The sequence below is a fragment of the Camelina sativa genome, chromosome 12 (genome assembly GCF_030686135.1).
Source record: "Camelina sativa cultivar CO46 ecotype springtype chromosome 12, ASM3068613v1".
In the NCBI taxonomy this organism is placed as follows: domain Eukaryota; kingdom Viridiplantae; phylum Streptophyta; class Magnoliopsida; order Brassicales; family Brassicaceae; genus Camelina; species Camelina sativa.
Window position 1 is genome coordinate 15,480,097 of NC_141891.1, and position 24,221 is coordinate 15,504,317.

The 24,221-nt window shown below is 37.7% G+C and overlaps 2 protein-coding genes and 1 non-coding gene across 3 annotated transcripts; 2 read left to right on the forward strand and 1 right to left on the reverse strand.

The window, feature by feature from the left end:
• The first annotated feature begins 393 nt into the window (after positions 1 to 393).
• TRNAL-CAG (transfer RNA leucine (anticodon CAG)) lies at positions 394 to 474 on the forward strand. Its single transcript has one exon. It is a non-coding gene; the product is annotated as a tRNA-Leu (tRNA).
• A 766-nt stretch (positions 475 to 1,240) lies between these two features.
• Positions 1,241 to 3,075, forward strand: LOC104731844 (cytochrome b561 and DOMON domain-containing protein At4g17280). Its single transcript, XM_010451337.3, has 3 exons — positions 1,241 to 2,148; positions 2,231 to 2,485; positions 2,592 to 3,075. Exons 1-3 carry the CDS (start codon positions 1,516 to 1,518, stop codon positions 2,892 to 2,894), a joined length of 1,191 nt encoding a protein of 396 aa, XP_010449639.1. The 5' UTR covers positions 1,241 to 1,515; the 3' UTR covers positions 2,895 to 3,075.
• On the reverse strand, positions 3,045 to 5,858 carry LOC104731845 (putative MO25-like protein At4g17270). Its single transcript, XM_010451338.3, has 11 exons — positions 5,352 to 5,858; positions 5,042 to 5,203; positions 4,839 to 4,957; positions 4,648 to 4,722; positions 4,399 to 4,492; positions 4,246 to 4,305; positions 4,075 to 4,143; positions 3,870 to 3,968; positions 3,711 to 3,755; positions 3,427 to 3,529; positions 3,045 to 3,322 (listed from the first exon to the last, which is right to left on the reverse strand). The coding sequence occupies exons 1-11, from the start codon at positions 5,478 to 5,480 to the stop codon at positions 3,252 to 3,254; spliced, it is 1,026 nt and encodes a 341-aa protein (XP_010449640.1). The 5' UTR covers positions 5,481 to 5,858; the 3' UTR covers positions 3,045 to 3,251.
• Positions 5,859 to 24,221: the final 18,363 nt, after the last annotated feature.

Sequence of the window (24,221 nt, forward strand, 5' to 3'; positions counted from 1 at the left end):
TTCCCTAGATTTAAAGATAAGGTTTTATTTGATATTAATTTAATATATCGGGTATTTTTATTCCAATCAAAAACTATTGGGTATTAAACATCCAAATTAAAATTAGTTGAGGTTTTTTTTGGGAATTTTCCCTCTTTATATATCCAAGAGTTTCGGAAATTGTTAATTAGTAACATTTAAAAAGTTGAGACTAAAGTCACACCACCAAACCATGTGTCTTTTTAGTAATTGTCGTGTGTCAAACTCGAGCATAAGTGTATGGAGAGACATATATTAATTGCTTAGTAGTATTATTGCACTAACTATGTTTGTATGATGCTCATCAATCATCATAGTCGGCTAGTACATTTACATGGCTTTTATATTTACAAATGTAGAGTTAATGAGAAAAACGTCAAGATGGCCGAGTTGGTCTAAGGCGCCAGCTTCAGGTGCTGGTCCGAAAGGGCGCGGGTTCAAATCCCACTCTTGACACTACTACTCTTTTTTCTTTTGTTTTTTGGGTATTTTTTTTATTAAAGTGGGTGGGGAGGGCCACACAAAAAAACGAACGTAGGTTTAGGTTTTGAGGGGTTCATTGAGCTCTCAAAAGCGTTGACGATGAGACGAACTTGAATGACACGTGGAAGCAAAGGGGTCCAACATCCACATGGAGGCAGTTGAGATTTTGACCAAATGAAAAACTAAACTAATAAACTCTAGAAACCCAAAAACCCCAACCACTTGGCATAGGATCTCTCACAGACCGGTGTGGTTGCTCACCTGCATTCACTCCTCCCTGTCCTTTCATTTCTTTTTTTTAATGATACATCTATGTTAAGTATCTATGGTTCCACGCATATATTCGTGTAAGTAAAAGACAAATTAATAAGTTCTAAACAGCCATCAATTATTTACTTTACTTTTAGGTTCAAGATGTACCAATAGTAGTTGTGATATACACATTGATAGAGAGAGAGAGAAAGAGAAGTTGGTAGAAACAAAGAACAGGCGAGACAGGTGTGAACCGGTTGTTGTTGACCCTCACCATTATTAACCCTTCTTCTTCTTTTCTTTTCTTACTCTAGTAGTAAACTAGTAATTGTAATTGTCTGTAAACTAGATTCTGTATTTTACCCTAATCTATAAACTAGAGGTTCTTGTTTTTTAACTTAAAGAAGTGTGCTTTAAGTCAACGAGCATTATTGTTGAGCCATTAATTTTAATGTTGTATATAGATCACACAAGTATATATGCTAATAGATAAAAAAAAACATTTATTCACTCTACAAAAAAAAAAAAGAAACAGCAAATAGAAAGCAAGCTAATAAGCATAATTTGATTCAAATAAGAAAAGAGAAATAGTTATGATGATCTCCATTAGACAGCTTAACCAACAAAGCTAACCCCACACTTTTCTCTTCATATTTAATCTCTCTTTCTCCCTTCCTTCTTTCTTCAACCATCTCCTTCTCTTTACATCTGAGTCTGTTTCTTTACTAAACCCTCTGATCCACTGAGAGTAATCATATCTCTATGATGAAGTTCTTCAATCAAATCCTCTGTCTTACCCTTGTCCTTTCCCTTTCCATGACTACTCTGTCCTTTGCTCAGACATGTTCCAAATACAAATTCTCCAGCAACAATGTCTTTGACTCCTGCAACGACCTACCTTTTCTTGATTCTTTCCTCCATTACACTTATGATTCTTCCACCGGGAGTCTCCACATCGCTTATCGCCACACCAAGCTCACCTCTGGCAAATGGGTGGCTTGGGCCGTGAACCCTACGTCTACGGGAATGGTGGGAGCTCAAGCCATCGTGGCTTATCCACAATCAGATGGCACTGTCAGGGTTTACACTTCCCCTATCAAAAGCTACCAGACCAGTCTACAAGAGGGTGATCTGAGCTTCAACGTCTCTGGGTTGTCTGCAACTTACCAGAACAATGAGATTGTTGTGTTGGCAAGTCTGAAACTTTCACAGGATCTAGGGAATGGTGGAACCATTAACACAGTGTGGCAAGATGGGTCAATGTCTGGGAACAGTCCTCTGCCTCATCCAACTTCTGGCAACAATGTTCGCACCATGTCCACTCTCAATCTGGTCTCCGGTGTTTCAGCAGCTGCGGGAGGAGCTGGAGGAAGTTCCAAGCTTCGCAAACGCAACGTGAGTTGATTCTTTTCTTTCCTTAATTTTTTAATGTGGCCAACAGAGAATAATGATTTGGTTTTGGTCAAATGGTGAGCAGATACATGGAATATTGAACGCTGTGAGCTGGGGTATAATGATGCCTATAGGGGCAATCATTGCTCGATACTTGAGAGTAGCCAAATCAGCAGACCCTGCTTGGTTCTATATTCACGTTTTCTGCCAGGCTTCTGCATACATCGTTGGCGTTGCCGGATGGGCTACTGGTCTCAAACTTGGTGGCGACTCACCAGGGATTCAGTATAGCACCCACCGTGCTATCGGGATCGCTCTCTTCTCTCTAGCAACAATTCAGGTACACTACACACTTCACACTTGAAGAACACTTCACATTACATAGAAAACCAGTAATATATAGGTATATAGCTTTATTAACCGGTTAATTGCTTGCGACACATTAGGTGTTTGCGATGTTTCTGAGACCAAAACCAGAGCACAAGCACAGGCTCTACTGGAACATTTACCACCACACAATCGGCTACACAATAATCATCCTAGGGGTGGTGAATGTGTTCAAAGGGTTAGGAATATTGAGTCCCAAGAAAGAGTGGAAAAATTCTTACATAGGTATTATCGTTGCTCTCGCTATCGTGGCCACCCTACTAGAAGCCTTCACTTGGTTTGTAGTCATTAAGAGAAGGAAACTGGAGGCTAAAACGGCTCAGCATGGAGCATCCAACGGGGCTCGGTCTCAGTATGCTTAAGATTAGCACTTGACTTGCTTCTTTTTTCTCTTTGTGCATAGAGAGAGTGATTCATATGGTTTATCTGCTTATCTATCCATTTTCAGTAGGTTTAACGTCGGGTTGCCATATGCTTTTATGATTTTTTTGCATTCAGGATGTAGGATTTAATGATTTATAATGCCATTTTATTTGATCCACACTAAACGAGTGTACATGTGAATTCATATAATCTAAAAGATCCATACCAGTCAACACCTCAGTCACTGAGAGAGAGAGAGAGTACCTAATAAATAAGTAACAACAAATCTTTGATGTTCCAAAAATGTCTTTCAAAGATTAAACAGAAAGCATGAGCTTCTGTGCATATGTGCGAGCTCAAGCGAGCTCTCGCAGACCTGCTATCTCTCCCACAACCTGAGCTTTGTCTGCTTCAAAGCTCTCGTCCTCTGCCATAAAACAGACATGAATCATAAACATAAGAAATTTGTTTACGGTGAGAATGAAGTCCAAACTCTGGTGATACAAGAGTCTCATAACACAAGTCCCATACCTTTTTCCGGCTTGATATCAGCCAACAATCTCAGAAGCTTGTTTCTGTTCGCCACCAGAATGTTGGCGATGTCTGAAGGCTTGTTTTGGTTCGCTACAAAAAGCTGTACGAAAACAATAATGTCAGTACACTTTGATTGCCCCTATCAAAACTCAGACTACAAACACATCAAAACAGACACTTTAAAAAATCCAGATAATCCAATTTTCAAAGTGGTCTGACTGATGATCATGTTTCACAGGGTAAAAAAACTACTCCCATGTTTTTAGAATACAGAAAAATACCTTGAAAACATGGAAAGCTTCTATTTGAATGGTCTTGCTTGATTCCTGCAAGAGAGATTTCCATCCACAGGTTTCAGTTTATATCCAATATTAACTCTGTTAGGCAGAGCCAGACACCAAATAGAATTATATGAGGTATCAGGTTAAGCATCATCATACTCTGAGAAGATTCATCAGAATCCTTAAGTTATCCATTGAGCTCACATATTTCGTCATCACAGACGAGTTTGACCGGTCCAGTAGTATATTGCCCAACAACTGTAAAATTGTACACATTACAATCCATCAGAAATTCAGAATGCTCTGTCACTGATATTTCGTGACTACCCTTTTGTAATATTACCACTCCTCTAAGTTACTCTACCTTAATAGCCTGCCGTCTGGTTATATAATTACTTGATTCAAGAAGCTTTGAGTTGTAGTCTGCAAAAAACTGTAAATCATACCAGATCAATTCCGCACTGTCAGAGATGAACACAGATACATATGCTTTAAAGCAATATTTTATGATTTGGTACACAGTAAGAGAACTTACCCAGTCTTCATTCTTAATGAGAAACTCAGCAACTGTAGACTTGTGCCTTGTCAGAAGTTCCTGCAAGAAAATAATCACACAACTGGAGTTATGATGGCGTGTTTTCGAGAAAATTTCACATTCTATTCCAAGTATGTTGCAGTGTTTCCGAACCTTGAAAGTTGCAGCAGCATCAGCAGCAATGTCGAAATTGGGAAGCTGTATGTAGTAAAAGAACTTCTTCACGTGCTGTGAGTCCAAAACATATCTGAACCAAAGAAAGAGAAGCAGCTTTCATTGTACTATCCCAGACAGAAACACCACTAGTGAACTGTTTCTAATTTGGTAGAAGATTGTCGCTTTATGTATAAAAACGTATAGAATGTAAAGTCGTAAGCAAAGATAAATATAAAATTTGCTCACTTTGCAACAATCTGATGGCGGATGCACTCTCTAAACATAGTACCATAATGTAGCGCCATATCTGTGTTTTCAAACCTGAGAGAAATCACAGAAACCCATATGAATGATAAAACAAACCTCACTGATCATGATCTTAGAAGAATACTTTAAATTTGTGGCAGCCATTAACCAAATCCATCTCCTAAACTCACCCATCGACTAGAAAGTCCATAAGATCAATGTTGGATTCAAGATAATCAGATGCAATAAGACGTGAATTGACTTGTTGCCTCTGAAGATTTGCAACAACTTGAGTAGCATCTTTCCTTGCCTAACAAAAACAAAAGATAATTTCTTCTTATTGAATTGTTGAATACCGTCTTTGAAATCAAATCATGAGAAGAAGAGATGTTACCTCCAAGTTCAAATTAGGAAGAGAAGTAAGCAAGCGGCGAAGAGTATCCTCCTTAAAGAACTCCTGAGTCAACTGAGCACAAGCTTCAGCTATAGGCTCAGCTTCACTGTTTCCATAGAGAATTAACTTCAAATCTCGTATGCTCTTGCTTAGTTCCACCATCTACAACCAATTATCACAATTTCAAACCTCATGATTCAAAACATTGCGCAGGATTCTATCAATTGAATCACAATTGATTCATTCATATCAGAAACTTTCAGAAACCGACAACGAGAAATCAGATCAGAATCTGAAGAAAAAACCAAACCTTTTCCTCGCGTTTGGACTCTCGAAGGTCAGGGAAGGAGTTAGATCGATCAGCGTAGAGAAGGAGATCGCGAGTCTGACGAACAATATCAGCAGGAGTCCGAGGTTTGGATTTGAAAAGACCCCTCATCTCTGCCGCGTCTCCACCGGAACAACCAGAAACGGAGACTAATCTACGGCTGGGATCAGCAGCACCACCTTCTTTTGAGACGCACGATCCTATCGTAACGTAGTTGTATGATTTCCCCCCTTCTTACCTAGACTTGAAGAAGCTCTCTCTCTCTCTCTTATGAATCCACCACCACCACTAGGGTTTCACTATGCGCTTATCTCTTCTTCTTCTTCTTCTTCTTCTTCCTTCCCTCGCGTTCTCCGTTTTGAGCATTCAGATAGAGAGATCTCTTTACTTATTTGGTTCGATTTGTCACACATGTTTACTAATTAATATGAGTTTGTGCCACCTCATCTCTTATTTTAAGTTGGTTTTGAAATTCACATTCACAATTACAATCCTGTAAAATAACAATTGTAGAAGAAATATAACCTGATCGCTGTTTTTCTTTTGCATATCATATTTTCTGACTCATTAATAATGTTTGGGGTGTTTCTGCACCAAAATCATTTTCGATGTTCATAATTCTTAGATTGTTAAGAGATTAAAAACTTTTTTTTATTTCTTTTTCTGTTCATCATATTTTCCGATATACGGATCGGATGTTTGTGCGGATTATCTTGCAAAAGATGCAATAGTACGAAAAATGATATTTTCGCGCCAAAATTATCTTCGACATTCATAATGTTAGATTGTTAAGGGCTTAAAAACTCTGTCTATTAGCATTGACCACGGGTTTGAAAATTAATATGGTTTTTCTTTGTCTTCGGAAATTAGTATTTGGGTCTAGAAAGTCTTTAGGATCATAAAAATAAAAAAAAAACTCAGTCTATTTTTTTCTTTCTATTCATCATATTTTCCTATATATCAATGTTTTTGCGGATTATCTTCCAAAAAACGTAATAACATAAAAAGTGAATTTTCGCCCCAAAATCATCATTGATACTCGAGAATTTAATATAAAAAGATCCCTTACCATTAGCCTGATCCATTTTTAATCCTCAACTATTTTTTTTAGTAAATAAAACCCTGAAAAAAAAATCATTAATAAATTAACCCTTTGTTTATAAAAATGTTAATAGCATAAAATTAAAAGAAAACAAGGGTAAAATTTATTAAAGGTATAAATGTTTTTATAAATGGAGAGTTAAATATTTATACCATTGTTAAGGGTTAAACAAAATCAAAAACAAAAGCCAAAATGTTTATATTATTGTTAAGGGTTAAACAAAATCAAAAACAAAAACATAAACAAAACCGTTTATACCATTGTTAAGAGTATAAATCTATATATACAAAGTTGGTTTTTCTCTCTTCTCCTTCCTCCACCTCATCATTTTATTTTTAATTTCAACAAATTAATTCACATCATCAAAGGAACATTAAAATCTAAAATTACTGAATCAATTAATTTACTCATTTTTGTAATATTTTTATTATTATTATAATAATAATTTAAACTAAAAATATAAACTAAAAACGAAATAAAAAAAATACAACCAAAAAAATAATATCAAAGTAAAATATGAATAGAGATTACATAAATATAAAATTAGATATTTCTATCATAACATATAGTAATTGTGTAAATATTTGTAAAAAACTAGAAATAAGAAAAAAATAAAGCTATCACACATTTAATGAAACACCAATTACTTACTTCCAAAAATTATAATTATTAGGATAAAGAAAATATTTGACTAAAAAAAAGGTAAAGAAAATAAGAGTTTTTTTTTAAAAAAAACAAACACAAAAACTTAAAGGTCTTTAAATCAAGAGATTTTTCATTCTTGGTGATAAATTATAAATTCATGTTATCGATTAAAAGTCAGTTTATATTATTATTTTCAATTATATTATCATATAATTAATAATATATGTATTTAAAACTTGAGACTATGTTTGTTATTGTTAAATTATAAATTCATGTTACCGACTAAAGCTAAAAACATTTGGTGCACATTATTATTTAGAATTCTAAACAATATAAACAATTAAAATAGTTTGAGTGATCTATGTTATTTATCATTTTCAAAATTGAAAATGGTGAGATTTGTTAAGCAAAGGTATATCCAAAAAAGAGAAAATATTAATCAAGGGCTCAAAATTTTAAATAATGTATAAGGTTACTTGAAATAAAACATATTAAAGAAAACTTATTATGAACATCACACACACCAAAAAAAATAGTGAAAAATACTAAGAAGAAATTTGAGAAAGCTATTTGTAATAAAAACAATTATAATAGTAGTGATAGGTTGTAGAATTTTAAATAAAAATTAAAAAGTATTTTATTTTTGGAGAGTTTGTAGATTTAAGAGAATCAAAATAAAAAAATACTATATAGAAACATAGTATACTATACATATTTTAAAGTAAAAAGATATATATATATATATATATATATATATATATATATGTGAACATAATTTATCTTTTGTCAAACAGTTAAGATAAAATGTAATATTTGATGTTTTAATATGATGTTTATTTATAAGTAAAAAACGAGTCCAATTATGAGATTCATTACTAGGAAGCAAAATTTACGTGTAACACTACGATATTATTAAAGAAACTACACGACAAAAGGTGGGTATATTCTAGAAGATTTTTTACATTTATGTTAGTAATTTAATTAATAATCACTCAATCGATAAAACAAAAAGTGTATTGAAAGGAATTTTCGGACCCCGGGTTTTGTTGACAAAATAAGGAATTGCAGAAACTCGATTTCGTGGTGGAGGAAAAATAATGTCAACACGGGCCCTTCAAATTTGCGGTAGATTTGCAAGGCATTTACGAGAAATAAAAAAACCCTAGCACATCCCTCGCAAAATTGTGAGGAACACGGTCGTCGCAAATCCGCTGCTCAATTGCTAGGCATTTACGACAAATTCGCTGGGAAGGTCCACACTCGCAAATCCATTGCAATATTGCGACGATTTTGCGAAAATAGAGTCCATAGCAAATTTGCTATAGATTTGCGAGTGAATTGCGAAAGCCAAAGAAAAGTTAGGAAAATAATTTTTTATAAATATTACAAAACTTTATATAATTATTCTGAAATACATTTGAATGTGAAATACATAAGGTGAATTTACTAACTTTATAAATTATTTTGATGATTAACCCTTAACCCTTAACCCAAACCCTAAACCCTTAACCCTAACCCCTAAACCCTAAACCCTAAAGACTAATGATATTACTATTAATGATTAAAAAGATGAATCCAAGACTTATAATCAAAGATAGCAGTGCAACACAAAATTGTTGGAGAATTGGACAATTTGTCAAATATTTGTCTCAATGTATTGAACATATATGTAATATAGTATAGAAGATCCTGTAAAATTGGACAATTTTGGAAAGTTTGATGATAGAAAAGAGTATGATGGCACCATTGGACCTTATAAGATACTTGAAAGTTTATTTGACTAAGTTTTTAAAATTATTTTGATGGTTTTTACAAATTAGATATTCAAGGGTTGCGACAAATTTGCAACTGATTTGCTAGACGCATAGCAAATTAATCGCAAATCCATCGCAAAATACTCAAAACATAGCAAATCCCTCGCAAATAAAATCTTTAAACCCTTGAACCTAAACCCTTAAGACTAATTACATTACTATTAATGATTAAAATGATATCATTCAAGATTTATAATCAAAAATAAGACACTAATGACAATTGCAAATCCTAAACCCTAAAGACTTTGCGAGGAATTTGCTATGCTCTCTCGCAATGTCTGGATATATTAATTACATATTTTTATATGCTTGCTAGGGATTTGCGAGGGACCATAGCTAATCCATAGCAATATTTGCGAGAGATTTGCGACGCTGTATTTTTTTATATAACTAGAAAACCTAGTTTGAGCGAAGATCAAACCTTGACTAATCCGCAGCAAAAAAAAAACCCTAGTTCCCTAATCCTTCTCTTCTCCGATTTCTTCTCTCTTCTCCGATCTCTTCTGTCTTTTCCAGTGAGTCTCCTCCTCTTCTCTCAGTCCCGGTTAACCCTTCTCGAACCCTACTCCTCCTCCTCTCTCTTGTCCTCTAAAACTCTTGTCCGGTTAATCTCCGACTCGATCTGTTCTCTCTTTGCCGGTAAGTCTCCTCCTCTCCCCTTCTAAATTAGGGTTTCAAAATTGGGGATTCAATTTGGGGTTTAGGGTTATTTTTTGATTAGGTTTTTAATTTGATTTTAGGGTTTCAAAATTGGGGATTCAATTTGGGGTTTAGGGTTATGATTCAATTAGGTTTTTAATTCGATTTTAGGGTTTTAAAATTGGGGATTCAATTTGGGGTTTAGGGTTATGATTCAATTTGGGGTTTTTAATTCGATTTTAGGGTTTCGAAATTGGGGATTCAATTTTTGTGTTTCTAATCAGTTTTTTTTTTTCTGCTTTCAGATGTCTTCTCGAGACCAAAATATTTCTGTAAACCAAAACGTTTACAGAAACTTCATTGCTTCTCAAGGGTTAAGTCCTCCAGTCTCTGCTGGAAGGACACATTCTGCTTCTGTTCCTCCCCGAAGGTTACCTTCTCCCGCTTCTTCTCAAGGTACATCACCGGCGATGCATGCTGATAATCCTCATGGAAGCTCTCCGGCGATGCTTGATGAGATTCATGGAAGCTCTCCGGCGATGCATGATGAGAATCCTCCTCATCAATCAACTTCGCGTATCAACAGTATTTCTGCCTCTCAAACTTTTTTCACTTTGGAACAGTTACTTGCAAGTCCCGGGCTTGCTGGCTTACCAAAACTGGATCCTAAGCGACCTCCGGATACTCTCTAGTGAGAATGTTATGTATCTAACCTATAGTTTATCTTTATGTTTTGTATTTTCAATGATCCTCATTCCTTTTATCTTATGTTTTGTAGGTTTGACCAGGATTCTTCGGTTGCTGCTACTATTCGGGCCATTTTTGAAAGAGATTTCAAATTAGCTCATGCCAATTGGACCCAAACACCAGGTCCGGTTGTAAACCGGTGATTTGAAACTTTTGCGGTAAGTTACAGATTGTTGATGTGTTTAAATTACAGATTTTGTTTGTTTATCACTTGATTCTTATTCTGATTCTGATTCATGTTATGTCTTTACAAGCAAACATATAACTGGGATGCGTCCATCAATGGAAGAGTTAGAGCTGAGTTTGAAAAGAAGCTGAAGAGTCGGATGAGTGATCAAGTGTCTCGGTGGAAGGGTAAGTGGAAGAAGAGAGGTAATGACGCAATGCCGCGGTAGCTTGATCCTACCGTATGGGATGGCTTGGTCAAGTTTTGGTGTGAACCAAAATCAGAAGCAAAGAGAATCAATAGCCGTAATGCTCGCTATAGTGATCCTAATGGCACCAGAATACATAAGCACCGTTTTGGTCAGACCTCTTTTAAAGCCCGAGAACGAAAGCTTGTAAGTATCTCTGTTTAACACAAGTTCATTATTCATATCATATCTACAATATATTGATATAGTTGTTTCATTTCTCTGTTTTTAGTCTGAGTGTACTGATGAGCCACTACCTGATTTCCTGCGAGTACTAGAAGACACTCATAGGAAACCTGATGGGTCGTTTGTTGATGGACTGTCTGAGAAGGTGTTCAATGAAGTGTCCTCAAAGATAGCTGAAGCTGAGTCTGAGCTATTATCAGCGGATAACATGGAGAGTAGTGTTTATGGCGGGTTATCACTAACTGTGAAGAACCAAATTTATGCTGAGGTAAAACATGCTTCATTGTTTATGTTAATGTTCGTGTTTGTGTAAACTATGTGTATCTGTTTATGTTTATGTTTGTGTAAACACTTATGGTGTGTATATGTTTTGTTGGCAGGTTGCTCCGAAGAAAAAGAACCGGATATATGGGGTTGGTAACATGCAAGCAGAAGCATCTTCAGCTCAGATTGTTCAACCGCCTCCTCCTTCTGAAGATCCACTTGTTCTAGCTGAGAAGCTTGCCGCTGCCGAAGCTGTTCTTGCAACTCAGGCAACTCAACTACAGGCCAATGCAGAGAAGATGCAAGAAAATGCAGTGAGGATGCAACAAAATGATCTGAAGATGCAAGAAAATTCAGAGAAGATGCATAGTTATGATGCATACTTTGATTATCTTGCATCGAAAGATCCAGAGTTTGCTGCTAAATTTCGCCGAGAGGATTCACCGGCCAGAACTGCGACCGGAGATGGAACCACCGGACAGTAAAACTGATGAACTCTTTATCCTTTGAACCTCTCATATGTAATGTTTTTTGTAGAACAAAATGGTTATTATGTTTGAAAGAATTACTCAAATGTTATCCAAAAGTTGGTTTATTAGTCAAATCTATAAATCTTTTGAAAATTACTAGAATGTTTAGTGCTCTGGGTGTAATTACAATTTACCCCTTGGGTTTTGTTTTCCGAATTTGAGTAAAAAAAAAAAAATACACATCAACAAATTAAAATACACATCAGATATGAATTAACACGTCATTAAGCAGTTTTTTTGATCCACAGTTTTGTTTTCTCTCGTTTATATCAAAGAGAGGGAAAGTGAATAGTTTTAACTATTCACAAACCGCGAGAAAAAAAATTATCGAAACTCTCGTCTCTCGTCGCTGGCGATACTGTCATTGTCCACTCTCTTGCCGTCAATCTCCCGCTGTCATCTCTTGCCGTCATCTCTCACCGTCTTTCTTCGTCGTCGCACTCTCTTTCTTCAATTGGCTCTCTCTCTCTCTTCGTCTTCTTCGTCTTCTTTGTCTTCGTCTATCCGGTATGTGTCGACTGTTTAATTTCGAGTTTTCCGGCTGAATGTGGGTTTTTTCGATGATTTACGGCTGATTGTCGTCGTTGTTAATGACAGCTGATTTGTTATATTTATTCGATTCGATGGCTGATTTACTTTTTGTTTTATGTTGCGGCTCAGTTATTTTAGGGTTTACGGCTGATTTGTTAGATCTATTCGATTCGATGGCTGATTTACTTTTTGTTTTATGTTGCGGCTCAGTTATTTTAGGGTTTATGGCTGATTTGTTAGATTTATTCGATTCGATGGCTGATTTACTGTTTGTTTTATTTTGCGGACGGATGAGTTGTGACTGAGATATTTTGTGCTTTAGATCTGAGTTATGTGTTTGTGGCTGAGTTATGTTATGCTTTATGTATGAGTTTGTTTTATGTTATGGCTGATTTATGTTATGATTTACTTATGAACTATAACAGATGTCGATGGTGATTATTTCTTCTGAAGAACAAGCAAGGGATTACCCCCCAAGACTATACGCTAAAATAGAGTCTAGAGATATAAACACAAATTTCAGGATGAAAGAATTCCCTCAGATTAGGGAATCAATAGGGCTGGATGCGTGGGATGAAACGAAGAAAGTACCAATTGGAATAATCTCTAAGTTAGTTGATAGCCAATTCATCTGGTCTGGTAAGGTTGTTCATTTCCTACTATGTAACCAGTTAAGGGTACATAAGAAAGAGCTTTGGTTTGTGGTCGGCGGTCAACCTATCAGGTTTGGGTTGAATGAATTTCATTATCTGACGGGGTTAAACATAGACCCAATGCCTACTGAACAGTTTTAACTTGAAGAGGAACACAAAAAGTTCTTCCGACTTTTGAAAGTGCCTGGTGGGGCAGGTCCAACGCTACTTGAACTCAGGGAAGCATTAAAAGTGTGCCGGGGATGGGTTAACCTTGATCATCGTAAATGGTTGGGGCTGTTGCTTCTTCAACACATTGGACTTTATGGTTTGCATCATAACTCTAGAATTCCATATGAAAGTGCCAAAAGAGTTTTTGATGATGAAGCAATGAAGACGTATCCGTGGGGTCGGTCAGCATTTGAAGCTCTTGTTGATTCCATAAAGATGCTGAACCCTACGGGAAAGTCGTACACCCTTAGCGGGTTTACACCCGTGTTACAGGTTTGGGCGTATGAGTCCATCAAATGCTTTGGAGAACAGTTTGGGAATGCATCAGCCGAAGATGGTGGCATACCGATGCATCAATGGGGTGGAAACCGTACACGTTCATCGCTGGAAACCGCAATTGCTGAAGAGATCAAAGCGCTTGGTGAGGTAAGGTTTATATCTGGTTGAGTGATTGTTTAGTAATGGATGAGTATGATTAGTTATGGCTGAGTTATTGTTTAGTAACGGCTGAGTTATGTTTTATTAATGGCTGATTTATGCTTTAGTGTTGGCTGAGTTATGTTTTAGTAATGACTGATTTATGCTTTAGTCTTGTCTGAGTTAAAACTTACTGATGGGTTTCATAATCTCTTATGTTACAGCTGCGTGTGATTAATATGGTTATGAAGGAAAATGGCTGCGAGCTATTTCATTCGTGGCCAGAAGAAGAAGACGACCCAGCAATCGATCGCCTGATCGAAGACATACATATGAATACGTTTGTTAAAGGTTTTTGGGAAGTTAAGGGGAGTGATAAGAAGAAAAAGAAAAAGAAAGCTGAAGCAGTTGTTGAGTCTGAATCTCCTCCCGCAAAGAAGCGGAAAGTTTAGAAGATGAAAGTTTCCAACAGTCAGGAAACTAGTGAAGGAGTTGCACAGGAGAGGAAGAAGAAAGAAAAAAAGGTAAGTGAGGAGGAAGATGTTGGGGAAGATGTTGGGGAAGATGATCTCTACGAATTGATCTCTAAGTTATACACAAGGTTTGACACCGTTGATAGGAACATTGAAAATGTATCGGCGAATCTGGAGAAGAATATGGATGAAAGGATTGAAACCAGGCTTGGATCTTTTGAGACGGACCTCAAACAGATGAAAGAGCTCGTGCTTCCAAAGAGCACGACTGACCAGACTTTAAAAATGGGACAGGAACTAAATAACCTGGGACATGGACAGGAACTTCAGACATCAAAAGGTCCACCAAAAGTTCCAGTAATATCTGGTTTATCTTTGTTTTATGGCTGATTTTTCAGAATGTTTAGGCTGAGTTATTATAATTTTAATTGTCTTCGCTATGATATACAGGAAAAGAACTCTTTAACTTCTCCTAAGAAGTCTCCAGATGCTAAGAAACCAGCTGATACAAAAAAAGGGCCTTCCACAAGGAGAAATGCCAAAGAGTTAGAGGCATCAGAGAAGGCCAAAGAGTTAGAGGCGGGAGAGAAGGTAATGTCTGATTTATCTTTGTTTTATGGCTGATTTTTCATAATGTTTAGGCTGAGTTATTATAATTTTAATATACAGGAAAAGAACTATTTGACTTCTCCAGATGCTAAGAAGTCTCCAGCTACTAAGAGACCATCTGATACGAAAACACAGCCTTCCACGAGGAGAAATGTTAAAGAGTTAGAGGCGGCAGAGGAGGCCAAAGAGTTAGAGGCGGCAGAGAAGGCCAAAGAAGTAGCTGCGTTAAAGAAGCCCAAAGAAGTAGCTGCGGCAAAGCAGGCTAAAGAAGTAGCTGCGGCTGGAGGTAGAGGTGGAGGTAGAGGTAGAGGTAGAGGTAGAGGTAGAGGTAGAGGTAGAGGTAGAGGTAGGGCGCCTAAAAATCCTACTGCTGCTGTTGTGGCTACTGGTGTTAACCCGTTGAAATTTGTACTACCTGGAGGTTCAGAAGCTGGTGCATAAGCTGGTGCAGAAGATATTACAGACGAGTATTTTGCTGAAGCCGACTCACTTGAACCTAAATCTGAGGATGATGAGGAGGAAAAGATTAGGCTTGATAGAATAAAAGCTTTAAGGCTGGAGAGTGTTAAGCTGTCAGCAGATGGGAGTGCATTGAATACACAACAAGATCATCCAAGCTGGATTTTCCCTAATATTGGAGACAACGGACTGACGTGCATGAGGAAGAACTGTTCACCTGGACCTGGAATATATGATCCTCTGGCACCTGTTGATCCGGTCAAGGTTCAGAAACTTTTGGAGCACCTAAAGAAAGCCGAGTATGACCCTTTAGACCCTTTTGCTTAACAAGTTAATAACAGCTTGTTAACATTATATTAACTTGTGTTTATTTGTTTGTTAGGAATATCCCGTTAGACAAAGGCGGAATGGAAATTGAACTCTATAGGGTGCTAATCACCTAACGAAAGGACTGGCCAGAGAAGCCAGAAGAATATGGTAGATATGGGTGGCTTACTGATGAAGTAAGTTTATCTTAATGTCTTAGTTATTGTTGTCGTTGTCTGACTTATATTACATTATGGCTGCGTTGTTGTTTACTACTCAGTTTTCTGTTGTACAGCACTTGGGCGCGTTTATGAGAGTCCTTAGGTGTAGGTACAAACGAGATCCCTTCCCATTCCACAACAAACACATTGCGTTTATAGACCCGTGGTTCACTAGTGAAATGGTTCACCGTCATTACTTAGATGTTCATGTCCGCACCCAAGTTTTTTACAATGACTGGCAATTGTTATGAAGAATTAGTTAAAGGTTTGATTCCATCAGACGAACAAACTAATTTGAAGTGGATAGAAGATGTGGATCACCTGTATATTGCTCCAAACTGGAGGCGATCACTGGGTGGCGCTGCACGTGGATCTCAACAGAAGGCATATTGATTGCTATGATAGCATCGTGGGACAAGTAACCGGAGAGAGTGAGCTTAGAATGCTGAATGCTTGTAGGGCGTTTACGCGGATGATTCCAGCAATGATGAACGCGAACGTTCCTCACGAAATTCGTACACCTACTTACAAACAGTTTACCTTCAGGAGGAGGACAGTCTCCAAGGTCCCGCAAAACGTACAGGTTGGTGACTGTGGCGTGTACGCTTTAAAGTTTATAGAATGTCTAGCGCTTGGTGTGTCTTTCGATGGAATCTGTGATCAAAACATCCAGGGTATACGTGTTAAAATGGCAGCAGAAATCTTCGATGAGTCACCTGATTTTATGAATCAGTTCACGTAAAAAACATTTGTATTTCTTTTGGTAGGTAGGACTTGCACTTTGGATATGTAAAAAAACCTTTGGATTTCTTTTGGTAGGAATTGTACTTGAATAAACATATATGTTATGGCTGAGTTATATATTTCGAACGGCTGAGTTATCTACTTCGTACGGATGAGTGAGTTATGGCTGAGTTATGTACTTGGTACGGCTTCGTTTAGTCTTTCGTGCCGTGCCTCGATATTACTAAAAGTGTTGTTGGGGAAGCCCAAACAATAATTCTGTGCCTGCTCAGATCCACACGCGTAATCAATTTATAAAGTTAGTTTTTTCACAATATATTATACAAAATAATTAAAAAATTGAACTCAAAATTCGAATAAAAAATCTTAAAATTCCGACAAAGTGACTAAGTGATGGCTGAGTTATTGACTTACACGGCTGACTTATAAAATATTTGTAAATTTACATTATTATAACTCAACATTTAAATGTAAAATTGAATTATGAATATTACAATTATTATAACCAATAAAAAGTAATAATTATAGAGAAAGATTGATTTTTACACATTCTCACCAAGGATGTGTAAAACATACAACACATGACGTTTAGGGGTTAGGGTTAGGGTTAGGGTTGGGGTTTAGGGTTTGAGATGTAGGGTTCAGATTATTTGATTTTTGGATTTGGTTCTAATGTGTTTTAATGTGTATGGTTTAAGGTGGTAATATGGATATAATAATATTATTACCATTTGAATATTTTTTAAAAAAATCAAAAAATCAAAAAAAAATTTGGTTATTTCCGGTTATGGGTCGGTTATATTAATATCTAACAATAAATAACCCAAAATATATTGTAATTAAGTAGATTAGCCTAATATAACAGAAATTAAGCCGAATATATCCGAAATTAATTAAATATACCAATTCAAAAATATCAAATTGGAAAATTTATTTTATCGGTCGGTTCGGTTTAGTCGGTTATTTAGTCATTCTAATAAATAACCCTAAATATATTGTAATAAAGTAGATTAGCCTAATATAACCGAAATTAAGCCGAATATATCCGAAATAAACCAAACATACCAATTCAAAAATATCAAATTGGAAAATTTATTTTATCGGTCGGTTCGGTTAAGTCGGTTATTTAGTCATTCTAATTTGAGGGTTGGCTGAGATATCGTCTATTGACGGCTGAGTTATAATTAATCAGCGAGATTCTCGGGACGCAGCGAAAATCTCGCTGCACTCTGATTGGTGGATTCAGCGGCAGTTACTTCCCATAATCCCGTACAAATAGGTTTGAGAGCCTGAGAGATTGAAATATTCCAACCTCCACAACTTTCCAAGATATAGAGAGAAATAGATGGTGACTACTCGATCTGCGAGGCTGAGACGGGCTCAGGAAAGGATAGCTACGTTGGCGAGCGGTTCCAGCCGAACTGAAACGTCGAATAATCCCTCTGCCCAAGAGGGCATGGAAACGTTTCGCGTTCGCGCACCTGTTCCGCATGTCGATATGACGGGTGCAGAAGGGAGCCTCGTATGTCAGGAACTCCGAAGGTATCGAGCTCGCCGCTATAGGCTGGGGGCTCACCTTATGGCGAGACGCCGTAGATTGGCTGAAGTGTGTCGGCTTTATCGTTTGGACGGGACTATTTGGGTCCTGAACGAAATAATCGCCGAAGGTTTCTTCTTGGAGAAGTGGCGTATGACCAGGCTGCTCGCCGCGCATGCGGCGTGCCAAGAGCTGGTGGCGAGTATGGAGGTGCCTGTCCTTTCTGAGGCTGACTGTCAACCTCTCGAAGATACCGCGCACCCGTTTACTGTGGATATCTGGGCCTACCGGGCTTCCATAGAGAGATTAAGGCGGTACGCCAATTTGCTGGAGTCGGCCGGCCCAATTTTCCGTGAGAGGCACTTGGTCGAGGGCCCGTGTTCCTTTTTGGAAGACTTGGCGTCAAGAGGCGTCGAAGTTCCGAGGGAGAGACTGGAGACCCTAAGGCAAGCTCGTCAGTTCTGGCGAACCGAACTGGACAAGGTAACGGTGGAGGAACCGCTGGCAGACGATCTATCAGGTCCACGGCCTCCACTTCGTCTGCAGGACCAACCCAGACGGTGATGGTGAAACCCCGACTGTTCTGGACTTAGAATTCAGACGGTTTTTTCTTTTTCTCATCTAGGACTCTGAGTCGTCGAAGGGGTTTTATTTTATCGGTCGGTTCGGTTTAGTTGGTTATTTAGTCATTCTAATTTGAGGGTTGGCTGAGATATCGTTTATGACGGCTGAGTTATAATTAATCATGACTGAGTTATTAAAATAGATTGATAAAACACCACAACATAGAAAGTTCATATCAATTCCAAAAAAAAAAAAAAAAAACAACGGAGCTTGACTAATCTCACAGATACTTGTTCAAGCTCTCAAACTTCTTCGCCAGCGCGTCATATTTCTTTTCCAAATACAAGATCATTTCTTCTTGAATCTTGATGCGCTTCTTGGATGCATCCAAGTCCTGCTTCATCTCATTCTTCTCCTCCTGAATAACCCTAAACTCTTCGTGCACTGCATCAGTCCACCACTTCCCGAAACCGCAGCCTTGACCGGGACCCTTACAAATAGTACATAATTCATATTAGACTAAAAAAAAAAGTCAGAAACAGAACACAAAACTCAAAAATAAGAGTACAAAAATCTTTACATATGTGATGTCATACGGACAACTGAAATAACGTTCTCCTCTCGTGGTAGGATCATTAGAAGTGGCAACGAGAAGCACCGCACCGCAATTACACCCGATTGGAACGCCCTTGTCTCGCCTCCGGATTTCGCCGTACCTCATTTTCATATTTATTTCATTACGATTCAGCTCCTACAGTTCCACAAACACAATATTAAGATAATGCTTTGAGATTTCAGATAGTCCAGAGATCTACCTCAGCTAGTGCTTCAGAAGCAGTTTTCTCATCAGCCATGGAGTTGCCGCCGTAGTTATCTCTATTTGCCATCATCTTGACTCGATCTCGATTACTGAAGCAATAAATCACAACAAATCCCTTAATTTATACTAAAACAATATATCAAACGATGTCGTTTGACAGTAATATACTTGAAGCCTGAGTTGTGTTGTTTACACGACTGACTTAGGATAGTCAGTTAAATTAACAAGTTTGTTATGGCTGACTTATGCAACGGCCATAATAATGGTGTTACGGCTGAGTTATCCGACGGCCACCCTATTAATTTATTAATACCCGCTCGGGAATGCAAAAAGGGTTGTTGGGGAGACGCAAACAATAATTATGTTTCTTGTTATCATCCATACGCTTAATAAAAATATTTTAAACGATTTATTATTAAAAATAAATTCAAAAATTTGAATTCAAATTTTTCATGTATTTTTATTTATTATTAAAGAAGGGGCCAATAATTTGACTAAGTAGTGGCTGGGTTATTGACTTAAACGGCTGAGTTATGAGATATTTGTAAAATAAGGTTATTATAACTCAAAATTAAAATTTAGAATGGCAAAATGAATATTACTATTATTATAACCAATAAAAATAATAATTATAGACAAAAAAGTGATTTTTACACATTCTGATCAAAATGTGTCAAACATACCAAAACATGTTGTTTAGGGGTTAGGGTTAGGGTTAGGGTTTAGGGTTAGATGAGGTAACATTATTTGTTTTTAATATAACAGTTTGGTTTTGGATATAATGTGTTTGGATTAAGGTGGTAATATGGATATACTAATATGAGTACCATTTTGAAATTAATTTTTAAATTTTTTTTTTAAATTTTGAAATTAATTTTTGGTTATTTCCGGTTATGGGTCGGTTAGATGAATATCTAACAATAAATAACCCAAAATATATTGTAATTAGGTAGATTAGCATAATATAACCGAAATAAGCCGAATATAAGAAAACTAGGCAAACATACCAATACAAAAATACCAAATTGGGAAAAATTATTTTTTCGGTTCGGTTCGGTTTAGTCGGTTATTTAATCATTCTAATTTGAGGGTTGGCTGAGATACCGTTTATGACTGTTGAGTTATCTTTCCAGCATCGACAGTTACAATGAGAGGGAAAGTGAACGGTTTTTAAACCGCAAAAACAAAAAAAACTCTCTGTCCTTATCGTCGGCGAAATCTAACCCTAATTCCGCTGGCGATAATCTGTCTTTTTCTACTCTCCCGCCGTCATCTCTCGCCGTCCTCGCTCGATATCCTCATTCGCTCTTTCTTCTCTTCGTCGTCGCTGGTCTTGTTCGATTCCGTCTAAGCCGTCTCGTCTTCGAGTTCCGGTATGTGTCTTCCTATTTATTTTTGAGTTACGGGTGATTGTCGCCGTCTTGGATGGCTGAGTTTGGACTGAGTTATCTTATGCTTTACGACTGAGTTATGTATTATGGCGGAGTTATTATATGCCTTGTGTTTGCCATATGTTATGGCTGATTTATTTTATGCTTTACTATCAGATGGCTAAGGATATTTCTGAAGAACAAGCAAGGGATTACCCACCAAGATTTTGGCCAGAAATGAAGTCTATTCTACATACTAAACAAATTAACACCAATTTCAAGATGTTAGAACTACCTCAGATTAGGGAATCAATAGGACTGGATGCGTGGGAAAAAACGAAGGATGTACCAATTGGAATAATCTCTAAGCTAGTTGATAGCCAATTCGTCTGGTCTGGTAAGGTTGTTCATTTCCTACTATGTAACCAGTTAAGGGTACATAAGAAGGAGCTTTGGTTTGTGGTCGGCGGTCAACCTATCAGGTTTGGGTTGAATGAGTTTCATTATCTGACGGGGTTAAACATAGACCCAATGCCTACTGAACGGTTTGAACTTGAAGAGGAACACAAATATTTCTTCAGACTTTTGGAAGTGCCTGGTGGGGCAGGTCCAACGCTACTTGAACTCAGGGAAGCATTAAAAGTGTGCCGGGGATGGGTTAACCTTGATCATCGTAAATGGTTGGGGCTGTTGCTTCTTGAACACATTGGACTTTATGGTTTGCATCATAACTCTAGAATTCCATATGAAAGTGCCAAAAGAGTTTTTGATGATGAAGCAATGAAGACGTATCTGTGGGGTTGGTCAGCATTTGAAGCTCTTGTTGATTCCATAAAGATGTTGAACCCTACGGGAAAGACATACACCCTCAGTGGGTTTACACCCGTGTTACAGGCTTGGGCGTATGAGTCCATCAAATGCTTTGGAGAACGGTTTGGGAATGCATCAGCTAATGATGGTGGCATACCGATGCTTCAATGGGGTGGAAACCGTACACGTTCTACGATGGTATCGGTAATTGCTGAAGAGATCAAAGCGCTTGGTGAGGTAAGGTTTATATCTGGTTGAGTGATTGTTTAGTAATGGATGAGTTATGATTTAGTTATGGCTGAGTTATTGTTTAGTAACGGCTGAGTTATGTTTTATTAATGGCTGATTTATGCTTTAGTGTTGGCTGAGTTATTATTCACTGATGGGTCTCATATTCTCTTATGTTACAGCTGCGTGTGACTAAAATGGTTATGAAGGATGATGTACGGGAGCTATTTCATACGTGGCCAGATCAAAAAGACGACGACCCAGCAGTTGATCGCCTTATCCAAGACATACATGAGGATAAGTTTGTTAAAGGTTTTTGGGATGTTGATTCTGACTCTCTTCCCGCAAAGAAGCAGAATGTTGATTCTGACTCTCTTCCCGCAAAGAAGCAGAAAGTCAAGAAGGTGGTAGTTTCCAACAGTCAGGGTGGTGGATCTGGTGAAGGAGCTGAACAGAAGGTGGTAGTTTCCAACAGTCAGGGTGGTGGACCGGTTGGAACTCTCATTGAGTTGGTGTCTAATTTAACCTCAAGGTTTGACACCTTGGAAAAAAACATTGGAGATAGAATAGAAGAGAGGATGAATGAAAGGTTTGAAACCAGGTTTCGTTCTGTTGAGAGTGATCTCAAGCAGATGAAAGAGCACGTGTTTTCCTTGGGTGTTGGGCAAACTGGCCAAAACAATGTTGAAGACCTTCGGGATGAACTGTTGTCACAAAACACTTGTAAAAATTTCAAAATAAAGAACCTTAGGGATGAACTGTTTTCACCAGAAAGTCCACCAGTACCAGTAGTTCCAGGAAAAATGCACCAAAACTACTCTGTCAACAGTCCTCCGGTAATGTCTGAATTATGTTAATGTTATGGCTGAGTTTCCAGATTGTTTAGGTTGAGTTATCATTATCTTTAATTGTCTTCGCTATGTTATACAGGTAGTTGGCCGTGGTTTGGCTGGGATCAGTAGGAATCTGAATAAAGAGTTTGATAAAGATGAGTTTAATAAAGATGATCCTCTTAATTTCATTGAGAAGTCTCCAGCTGATACGAAACCAATTCAACGGCCTAACACGAGGAAAAATGCCAATGATGGAAAGAAGGACGAAGAATTAAATGCAAAGAAGGCCAAAGTTGAGGCGGCCACTGCGAAGAAAAACAAAGAGTTGGCGGCAAAGAAGGCCAAAGATGAGGCGGCGGCTGCGAAGAAGGTCAAAGAGTTTGCGGAAAAGAAGGCAGAAGATGAGGCGGCGGCTGCAAAGAAGGTCAAAGAGTTGGCGGAAGAGAAGGATGGAAATAATCTGCCAACGAAAAGAGTTAGAAAGACTATTAAGCCTAATCAAATCATTCAATTGGGATCTGATTTGAATGAGGGAGTATCCAAAGCTGGTGCAAACGCTGGTGCCGACGCTGCTGACAGCAGTATATGTGATATGACAGCCAAGATTATGGCTGAAAACAATATCCTTGAACCTGAATCTGAGGATGATGAGGAGGAAAAGATTAGGCTTGATAGAATCAAAGCTGTAAGGCTGGAGAATGTTAAGCTGTCCCCGGATGGAAGTTCATTGAATAAACTACAAGCTACACAAGAGAGGACTTTTCCTTATATTGGGACAACGGACTGACGTGCATGAGGAAGAACTGTTCACCTGGACCTGGAATATATGATCCTCTGGCACCTGTTGATCCGGTCAAGTTGCAGAAACTTTTGGAGTACCTAAAGAAAGCCGAGTATGACCCTTTAGACCCTTGTTAATCACATCTTGTTAAAATTATATTAACCTGTTCTTATTTTTTTCTTAGGGGTACACCATTAGGCAAGTCAACATCAAATATTGAATTCTATAGGACTCTCATCACCGAAAGAAATAACTGGCCGTCTGGTACATTTGGGTGGCTGTCTGATAAAGTAAGTTTAACTTGATGTCTGAGTTATTATGTTTACGGCTGAGATATTATACATAATGGCTGAGTTATTATGTTTACGGCTGAGATATAATACATATTGACAGTAGGTGGCAGTGGTATGATTTGTTATTGTTTACGACTGACTTATATTACATTATGGCTGAGTTGTTGTTTACTAATCAGTTTTCTGTTTTACAGCACTTGGGCGCGTTTATGAGACTCCTCAGTATTAGGTACAAACGAGATCCCTTCCCATTCCACAACAAACGGATTGTGTTTATAGACCCGTGGTTCACTAGATCGATGATTGGTGATTATACGATGTTCAATATGAAACCCAAGTTTTTTAAAATGACTGGCAATAGTTATGAAGAGTTAGTTAAAGGTTTGTTACCACTAGATGAACCGACTAATTTGAAGTGGATAGAAGATGTGGATCACCTGTATATTGCTCCACAAACTGGAGGCAATCACTGGGTGGCGCTGCACGTGGATTTAAAGAGAAGGCATATTGATTGCTATGATAGCATCGTGGGACAAGTAACCGAAAAGAGTGAGCTTATAATGCTGAATGATTGTAGGGCGTTTACACGGATGATTCCAGCAATGATGAACGCAAACGTTCCTCACGAAATTCGTACACCTACTGCCAGTCAG

Excerpts from the sequence above, each read along its gene's own strand:
- LOC104731844 (XM_010451337.3), top strand. The coding sequence starts at position 1,516 with ATGATGAAGTTCTTCAATCAAATCCTCTGTCTTACCCTTGTCCTTTCC. Across the intron at positions 2,149-2,230 it reads CCAAGCTTCGCAAACGCAAC|ATACATGGAATATTGAACGC; the intron begins GTGAGTTGATTC and ends AATGGTGAGCAG. Across the intron at positions 2,486-2,591 it reads TCTCTCTAGCAACAATTCAG|GTGTTTGCGATGTTTCTGAG; the intron begins GTACACTACACA and ends GCGACACATTAG.
- LOC104731845 (XM_010451338.3), bottom strand. The coding sequence starts at position 5,480 with ATGAGGGGTCTTTTCAAATCCAAACCTCGGACTCCTGCTGATATTGTT. Across the intron at positions 4,493-4,647 it reads CGCCATCAGATTGTTGCAAA|ATATGTTTTGGACTCACAGC; the intron begins GTGAGCAAATTT and ends TCTTTGGTTCAG. Across the intron at positions 3,530-3,710 it reads AAGCTTTCCATGTTTTCAAG|CTTTTTGTAGCGAACCAAAA; the intron begins GTATTTTTCTGT and ends GTTTTCGTACAG.